The 10054-nt window shown below is 39.3% G+C and overlaps 1 protein-coding gene across 1 annotated transcript in view; it reads right to left on the minus strand.

The window, feature by feature from the left end:
• Positions 1-307: 307 nt before the first annotated feature.
• GLI2 (GLI family zinc finger 2) overlaps positions 308-10054 on the minus strand; it is a 94665-nt gene continuing 84918 nt past the window's right edge. The window contains exons 13-14 of the mRNA XM_072417921.1: positions 7249-7585; positions 308-6508 (exon numbers count right to left, since the gene is read on the minus strand). Coding sequence (XP_072274022.1) covers positions 4254-6508; positions 7249-7585 — 2592 coding nt within the window. The 3' untranslated portion in view covers positions 308-4253. The remainder of the gene's footprint in view (positions 6509-7248; positions 7586-10054) is intronic.

Below are 10054 nucleotides of genomic sequence, written 5' to 3' on the forward strand. Positions count from 1 at the left end.
CGGATCTTTAGCCATCTTGATTGGCCAGGCTGGAATGTTTCAACTACCGGGCATGTGCATTCATTCCTGGCATCCTATGTTGTGCTGCATGTGTGCAGCACAGCATGCATTGAGAAAATGATTGTGAACAGTCTAGTAAATGTATTTTATTGTAGAAAGTCCATCACTTGCTCCTTCTGCAATAATGAAACTGCCTGTTCACATGTTTATCTCATATTAATATATCTCATATTGGTCTAACCGATTTATATCTAACGATATTTGAACACAGAATGCGAAACCTGAGTATAAAAAGTAACTGGTTTAATATACAAAATGTGTATTTACAGAATAGGCAAAACAGATCAAACTGATTTTTTGTAAAAAAAAAAAAAAAAATACAGAAAAAAAAAATTTTGCTTACAGTTCTTCATAAGATATGAGCTGCATTCAAATACAGTAATGGGGGATTTATACAGACTATTTACAGAGGAGGAATTCATGATAACAGATACAAAGGAGTCGCAAACAATGATTCATTAAAACAAAGTAAAAAATAAAAGGAAATAAAGTGTTTTATTGTTAATGTTCTGGAAAATGCAGTCAGGCCATTGAGGCACTTGGAGAATGGTGACTCACAAGTTGGTCATTTTTATTTCTGGTACCCAATGGTCAGTATGGCATTGGCTCAAAGCAGCACCAAAATAATGGCACTTTTATGCAATCCACAGACAATCGGTTGCATAATGGTTAAATGGCTGTTCTTGGAAAGAAGAGTCTATAATGTGTTATATCTGCCGTATTTTCAATAGAATTATTGCACAGTGTATTCTTTCAATGGAATGGAATTTTGTTTGGCCGGGGCACCTATCCATGTATTTGGCATTGGTGAGAGTATACTTATCTAATTTATCAAACTTCAAGCAGCACTAAAGGAATCCTAAAATGCACCAAGTGTATGCTAAAGTGGCCTCTTAGCATTATCATGCAATAAAGTAGATGTAAGCCCTAACTTTGCTAAGGTAATAATTGCATTAACATGTTGTCACCTCTTTTTACATCTCAATACAGCGGATCTCATGCATCCTTATCACAGCCTTTCCCTGTCTATATGCATACCAGTAACAGCTGCATGGCATTTCTATAAACTGGTTTATTGATGGTGAAAACATTGGTCCATGTCTGGTTAATGAGTGGTAAAATGGCTAATGGTAGCTAAGCTCTGGGGACATGGTCACAATGCATGGACGGAGCATTGTCAGCTTATAGTGTCTTCATTGCAGGATCACCAGTGATACATTTAATAAGACCTCCAGATTTAAAAAACTGGCAAAATAATTTTTAAATGGCACTGCCAGGAATTTGAGATTTTATTGGTCAGATATTCATCTATGTTAACACTTCCCGTACCAGAAGCATGCCATTACAAATACTAAATTGACATTTTTATTGATAGTGCTTCTCGCCAACTATTTCTTCATTCTAGGTCAGACGTAATTAATTATGTTCAGCAGGGGGAATTTTGTCTGTGGCAAAGTTACTGGGAAAAGGCATTTATCCAACTCAAATTACTTGTGTAAGGAATGTGAGGAATGTGTTTTTTGGATAGATTTTTGCTGGATGGACAGGCATTCCCGATCATCAAGACAGCCAGGTCTACGCTCTGCAGGTGGGTTCACCAAATAAAGGTGAAGTTGGTTATACACGGTCTAACCAATGATCGTTACTAGAAGTCAATGTACATATGGATATCACTCACCCTCTTGTTACCTTGGCCAAGGAACAATGGTCAACTATCCCAAATGAGATCTGTGGCTGAGGAGACTTTTTAAGGTTCCCATAAACCTCAAATCCCATTACTGAAAATATAATCTAATGTCTTTGCATTATTTAAAAAAAAAACAAAAAACAGTAGCTTTGCTGATTTTTTTCATAATGGGCAAAAAAAAAACAGTCAGGCTTTGTGTTTAATTAAACCTTGTATCTATGTATGATTTGTAAGTAGATGCATAGGTGGTACCATGTTTGCTTATATGTATAACCAAACATTTGTGGACACCCAGCCATCATACTCAAATGAATCTGTTGGACATTCCATTCCAAAACCATAAACAATATTATGGAACAGTAACTATAACATCCTCCAAACCTTTGGCTTTCCACAAGATTTTGGAGGGAGGGAATTTGTGCCCATTGGTGAGGTCAGGTGCTGATGTTGAATGACAAGACCTGGCTCACCATTCCAATTCATCCAAAAGTGTTCAGTAGGGTAGAGGTCAGGGCTCTGTACAGGACCCTCTAGTTCGTCCCCACCAAACCGGTGACCCTATGTCTTTATGGAGCTGGCTTTGTACCCTGGGCACACTCAACTGACACCAAACGGCTGGAGAAGCACAAATGTCTAAATCTAGCAAGCTGCAGTATTAATAGATCCTTCACTAGAAATTCAAAAACAATCATTAGGAGAGGGGTTCAAATATTTTAACCATATAGTTAAGGTATGATGGTCTGGAGTCTACAAACTTTTGGTCATTTAGTGCATACAGTGAGTGAATGTTACTGTTTTTCTAGATTATAACAGTTCTGACACCATGAAGAACAACAGATTTTCTATAAGGCTTCTCCTGGCAGACATTGAGCAGAAATACAAAAAATACAATATGCAAATGATTGAAGGACAAGCAAGAATAAATGTGAAAACCATAGCAAAAAAGTTCAGTGTAAACTCAATACTAAAAATACACCATAGTTAGTCTATGGAGAGGTAGCTGTGTACAATGTTTCCTGCATTGAAGGTAAAGGGTTAGGGAAAACTTGCTTCTCCAAAAACTGCAAAATAAAGTCAGGAAACCAAGAATAGCTTACTTCATCAAATTAACCAATCCTATTTTAGGTGATTTGACCTCAGGAAACTCCAACTAAGTCACTATGTCTCTATGCTACATGTTTACATAATGCCGAATGCTTTCAAAGGCAGATGGTTACATTCTGTTATAAAACAAATGACCAAAGTTTGTGGAATCTCCGGATTATCATACCTAAAAAAGCTTGCTAGACAATCCATTCCCAAATCTCAAGCCATTAATATAGAATTTGCAGTTGTAACATTCTACACTTATCTGAGAAGGATTTACAGAAGATTTTGGATTGTGTCTGTGGGAATTTGTGCCAGTTTGTAAGGTCAGGTGCTGCTGCTTGAGCAGAAAACCTGGCTCGTAGGGTTGAGGTCAGGGCTCCGTGCGGGACACTCGAGTTCCTCCACATCAGATTGATTACACTGAGTTTATGGAGCTGGCTTTGTACACAGGGACACAGTCATGGGGGAACAGGGCCTTTCCCAAACTTTTGCCAAAAAGTTGTAAAACCCTGATTGTCCAAAATGCCCTGGCATGTTGTGTGCTTACTTTGGGCTCCAGAGGTAATGAAAATATATTGCAAAATTCAAACATTTAGTTACAATGTATTATTGTTTCTCCTTACATACTGACTTGGTTTTGTCATAAAAAAACACATATCGCTTGATATGATAAACCTGTAAAATGAATACTGCAACATTGATACAAAACTTTCAGATGCAATAATATCTGCATACAAGATGCAGAACCTGGAAAATTCTGGTCCACTCATGCCTGCTCTCCACACAATATGGCTTTGAATAACATGTTGGCACATTTTAAAAACATAAAATATTTTGATGCTGAATAAAACTATTTACAACAGGATGTAAACAAAAGCTGAGGCTTTCATGGCAATTTCTTTTAAAAAATAGGTCAGTGCTCCCATATCCTCCATTTTGCCCCCAAAGTCCGAGGTTTCTCAAAAGTTAGGACTCCTTATTGCTTGATACAGCAGTGAAATTAAGACTACGCCTGAGCAATATTCTGCATTGTAAAAGTTCACTTTGCTCCTCCACTAGTTGTGAAACTTTTCTGACAAAGTTTGTATTGGTAAATTATAACCCACATCCGCTGGGAATTCTGAAAGGATGGGGACTATGGAGGAAGCAGATGCTGACCTAGAACGTTGTAATATAAATTAATGATTTAATGAGAAAGTCTGGAAGATTGTTTCCATATTTGTAATTATTATATTTAGTGCTGTGTTTATTTTTTTTTCTTGGAGTCAGCAGTTCAGAGTATGAACCACAGCTACTGTCCCTTCTACTTGCATGGCAAGTTACGTGGTCCTGCAGTGCAAATTGTCCTCTATATAAAAAAAAAGTCACATCAATCACTAGGCAGAACCACAGAATCCTTCACAACTTGTGATTCAAGTTATGACATGAGGTTGAGAAATTTGCTCTCTTCTGCCAATGTGGTCAGCATGGAGGTCATATCTCCGATTGCCATATTGCTCATCCCGGCAGGGATGGAGGGGAGTGTCAATGAGTTTCTTGGAGTTGTGAGGCGAGATGAGGTTTGAGAGAGGCTTTGGAGAAGTCCTGGACTCAGAGTTCCCGACATGAGGCTGGAATGATCTCCATCATCCATGATGGCATCAAAATCTATAGAAGGCGGAGGCTCTAGGACTTGAGAGTCCACAGTGCTGGTTACTTGGTTGACACCTGGAGATGGCATGGTGGAGACCTCCCTCACTGATGAGTTCATTTCTGTGCTGAAATTGCCATTGTGCTCAAACATTTGTATTTGTCCCGAGTAATACAGTAAACCATTGTCTTTGTCATTCATGCAAGCAGTAGATTCAGTCTCTTCATTGGTTCTTTTCGGGGTTGCCTCTGCTGTTTGTTGGCATGGGTTCTGCTCACTGGATGACTGCGGGCTTCTAATATAAGCTGGCTGATGACCTGAGTGTATGCTCCTCGGCCTGTTAGGAGGGTGAGGGGGAGGCCTTGGCTGAAGCGTGACATTGGATAATGGCTGTGTAGGCATGCAAATGTTGCTTTGTTGGGGAGGCAACATATTCTGCTGGGTCTGGTTGTTGTAGGAATTTGTTCTGTGAAGGTTCTCTTGATTTACATGAAAGTTATTTGAATAATTTTGAGTGTTTGCTCCATGCAGCATCTCACGGTTGACATTTTGTGCCACGTGTTGGTTATTCATGGAGTGTGTGCTTTGTGGAGAGTTTGTATGAAGCCCAGGTTTATTCGGCATATTATTACAGGATGGTGGTAGCGGGTACTGACCTTCATTAACTGCCCTTGTGTTCAACATGTGCTGAGACTGGTTATAACTTATTTGGTTGAAATCGGAGTTGCTGTTTTGGCATGAATTCATCTGTTGTTGCCTTTGCTGCATATAGTTAAATCTTTGACCGTTTACACTGCCATTTCTTGGCATTTCTTGTTGTGCCAGGGTCAAGTTACTTTGCCTTGTCTGGAATGGCTGCTGGTTGAAGTTCTGGTACTGACCAAAGTTATGTTTCTGCGGCAAAACTGCCAAGTTTGCCTGTACAAGCGGCTGTTTTTGCATTTGGGCTGCAACATCTACAGAACCTGAACTGACTTCATTCCATTGTACAGGCATACTATTCTTCTGAATGTTGGGAGAGCCCTGACTGTCCCCAACAACTGTAAAGTTTGTACTTGTGTCCGCTCCGGATATCCTACACTGTGCCTGCATTGCCTGGTTGTAAGTTTTCATACTGTTTTGGAAATTTGTGGGTTGGTTATTAAACTCAGAAGAGAGGGTATTGTTTTGAGATTTAATGTATTGTACGACATCATCTGGTAGCACCAGGTCATCCTCTCCTCCTGGAATGTCCATGTCTGCAGAAATGGCTTCCATGATGACATTCTCAGTGATGCTGGGAGGCCGTGGTGAATAGACGTGTCTCTGGAGGCTTCCATCTGAGCGCGTATACTGCGGAATTGTTGCATTTCTTCTGTCCATCATTGATGGAGGATGCAGTGTGTTCATATTGTTCATACTGTGAAACCGTTGAACCCTTGATAGATGCTGGTTGTCAAACCCTGCAGTGGTCCTCACTGGGTCACTGGCTCGTCTTATGTTGTTTCCATGAACTTCATGGGGATACATTATCATTGGACCATTACCCATCCCGTCACTGCACCGTCTTGGGCCTTGGTGTTGTCTGAAGGAAGGTAGAGAAAGTTCTGGACCATCCAGAAGTGACATTTTGTTTTTCAAGCTCATTTTCTCCATGTTGGGGAGAGGTGTTGGTGGAGGGCCACCTGTTGCGGCAGCATATTTGGCCTTTAAACGATAATGCTGCGCAGGCGTTAGATTTAATAGTGTCGGCATGCCACTGTGTTGGCTAGCATCACTAGACCTTCTGGATGCATCTGTAGATATGGGATCGTAGGAGTCTGCAGAGCTACCATTGTGTTGTCGTCCTCCAAACTGCGATGCCTCACTGGACCGGCGACTTGAGAAATAAGGGGAGATCCCTGAGGAGCGGCGGCTTGTGTATGCAGAGCTTATGGTGCTTGTGGCACTGTCACGCCTTTCATTGAGCTGGTTCAGCAATGTGATATCATTATAGGTCAAGTCTGAGATTCTTGGGTTGGTCATCACACCGCTTGGGACACCAATATTATCAAGCAAAGAGCCTGAAAGACAAAAAACTTCATTGAACACACTGGTAAAACAAACAGAAATAAAAAACAATCCAAACATATGACAAATAATTATGTTTTTAGTAAGTATAAAGCATAGTTCATGAGCAGCAGATGAGTGACATACAGTTTGCTTTAAACTAGGAGGGTTACAAAAAGATATTGCCTTTATTATCTTGCTGTGCTATTTAAACTATTTCTTATTTCTTGGAAATCTCTCACAAGTACAGAAATAAAAAAATATTTGACTCAATATATCAAACAAAAAAAGGTTGGCTGAAGTTAGGCTTGAACAGTTGACAGGGTTGGAAATACAAAATGATCTCAAATGTTCTTGTGTATGCATTAAAATATAGAAAAATATTATTATTCCCAGTTGCAAACATTTGTACCTGAAGGGGAGTTCTACATACTTTTGGCCATGAGGTTTATACACCAGACCTTGAACTAACTGCTGCAAAGCTGATACGTATCTTGACACTCTGCTAAAATCAAAAGAGGTCAATCTGTGGCACTTTTGTCATAAAAGAGTAACAAATTGGGCCCGATAAGGACTTCTCAACAAGCTTTGTGTAAGTTAATGAGCTCCTCTGAAAGAATTTTATTTTGCTTTTATATAATTCCAATATGAGGACTGGAATGTATTTTTTAAGTAATGAAACTCCCAGGCTGATGGGCCCCTTAGGTGACCACTTGGACATTTGTGGTTTCACCGTTGCTTTCCAGACACTCACCATTTCCAGAGATGGCTGGAAGTTTGGTGTTCCTGGCAGGTGGAGCTGGGTTCATAAATGAACAAGATTCTTTTAACGTCTTCAGTTTTTCTTTCTTGAGCTGTTCCAGCCTTTGCACGGTGGTGCCGCCATGTTTCCTGAACTGCAAACCGACCATCGATGTACCGGACATGACTGTGGAGTCCACCACTGGGCCGGTGTCCTCCAAGCCAAAGAGGTCTCCAAGGCCCCCCTCTCCATGCAGACTCAACTCTACTCCGCTGTCAGTGTTGTTGGCGTTGCCAAGTGGAGATGGTTCACTACTGCATGACGACTGACCACCAGGGCTGGGCTGCATCTACAAGACAGAAAGTGAAAGGCCAATTGGTAAAATGGGAAATAACAGGAGAATAAAAAAAAAATATTTGTTTTCTCAAATTTTATTCTAATTACAGCAGGGCTCCAATCTCATTAATTCCCTCTCAGGACACAATCAAAATATTTTTTCACAAACAAAACACAGGAGTTGGGAAGGGTAAAATTTCCAGCAATGTTTTAAAGTCTGTCTATGGCTTCTTGTCCTGCTGAAACCTCCATTTCTTGTATGGTGTCACACTGATAGGAAATTAAAAGGCAAAACCAGAAACCTACAAAAATGTAATAAAATATATTACAGGTGTAAAAGTAGCTCTAATATTTTATTGAACAAAGGCAAGTTTTATGTACTACACACGTTATGTTATGTGGATTGTTTCCAAATCCTGCTCAATTGGTTGCTTTATTCAGACAAAATAAAATGATTACTTAAATATGTGTGTGCAATTATTGAAAGCCAAACACAGAATAAATAATATAATATTAAGGTTTCATGAAATGATTTAAAAAATAGGCATTATACTGATTTTAAATATATCTAAAATAAAACTATTTAAATTAAAAAAAAATGGAAAGTGAAAAAAAGAAGTTAAAACCTTAGACATTTTTTTCACTATCTGTCCTTCACCTTCTTTCATGAAGACACAACAGGAAGTAAGGGAACTTCTCTAGTGTTTGGAATGCATAGCTAAGGAATGGATTTGCAGCAGGAACAAAGCATGCGTCTGGTGCAGAATGGAATCTCAAACAAGTGTTGTCATTTATTAAAAGCCCTGATGAAGGAGCTTTTATACGCCAAGCGTGTTGGCTTTATTCATGTTTTTCTTTGTGGGGATCTTGCCAGTTATGTCCTGTTCATGCAACAGAGATGCAGGAAAAGGGAAGAAATTTCCACAAGGGTGATAGCAATTTGAACCTGACAGGTCTTCAGACAAAGAAAATTATATTCATGCATTACACCAATTCTCACCTTGATAAAGTCTGTCCTTCGGAAAGTGTTAGAAAGGCAGAAAGATGAATGTGAAGTTAGTAAAGGATTAAAAGGAGCAGAGAGTCATAATAATGAATATTGCAGTTATTAACATGTTGTCCTAGCAATCCTCTTCTTACAATCATTTTTATAGTTCATAGTTACAAAGTTTGAGTTTGGTTCAAAAACAAAAACAAAACACAAATCCACGGATATAAATGTAAAGAATATTGAAAATCTAGTATCCATGAAACTCAATCCAGAGGAAGGTAAAATAAATTTTGAAGCATAATTTAATTTGCTCTTTAGAAAAAAAAGATAATACCATATTATCTATGACATAAAGGGCCTTATTTATTAAAGCTCTAAGAGGATAGACTTTCATGAGTGAACATGGATGATCCAGCAAACCTGGAATTGATCTGGTGCAGGATTTAAAGCTTTCGCCAGCTGATCGTAAACACTTTTTAGGAAATCCAAGTTTGCTGGATCACTCAGGTTCTCCCATGATAGTCTATGTCCAGTCTTGAAGATCTTTGGAGATCAGGCACAAAGCAATAGAAGGTATCTACTAGCTGACTGCAAACAGCTCCAGTTGAAGATCACAATCTTTTTCACAGATCTTACTATAAGGAACCCATTCCATTACACAGATTTATTTTCACCTTACAAACAGATATGAACATTCTGATTGGTGGCTACAAGCAGCAAGCTTCCTCTCATTCCTGAGGTCCGGTGTATTTCCAATGACCTCACAGGCTTGAAAAGTCTCCTTAGATCATAACGAGTGAGGAAACTCAATATTTTACTGCCCACATCTATTTACATTGCACATTACATGTTCATTTTAGGGCCATATGTAACTTTTCTAGGAAACATCCGCAGAGCTGATAATCTTGAATCTGAGTCAATATTTTGCAGCCCAGGCACAGATATGTTACCATCATTATCCAGCCAGCTATTAATGCTGAGATCAAACATAAACAGAATCTCCATCTATAGCTGGAATGTTGATGGGAAGAGTCAGCAATAAGCAAGGAGTTAATTTGCTGACAAATTACCCCTCCGGCATGGCTCGGCTCTGCTGCTTAATGTTTATATAAGTTAATACCAACATTACCGTTCCATTTCCTAATATCCCCCTATGGACTAAACTTTACAGCAGATGAAAGTGCTCACTGTAAATACACATTTTAAGGGGCTCAGATGTGACGGCTTTAAAAGCTGCAGTTTGCAGAACTGTATTTAAGTTGTCACCATTCTGCGGATTTGGATATAAACATAAAGTTTGGTTCAGTTCAAAACCGGTGTACAGTGTCATATTCTGCCGATATCACTTCTCCACATGGAGAGAGTCCAATAATGGGTGGAAATATGAAAATCAAAATCAAATCTATATGTGGATAGCAGTGTATAGGGAACGACCCGACACATCAACCCAACTGTACACCCAGAGCCGCTGGTTTATAGACTGATACATCC

The sequence above is a fragment of the Pyxicephalus adspersus genome, chromosome 7 (assembly GCF_032062135.1).
Source record: "Pyxicephalus adspersus chromosome 7, UCB_Pads_2.0, whole genome shotgun sequence".
Taxonomy (NCBI): domain Eukaryota; kingdom Metazoa; phylum Chordata; class Amphibia; order Anura; family Pyxicephalidae; genus Pyxicephalus; species Pyxicephalus adspersus.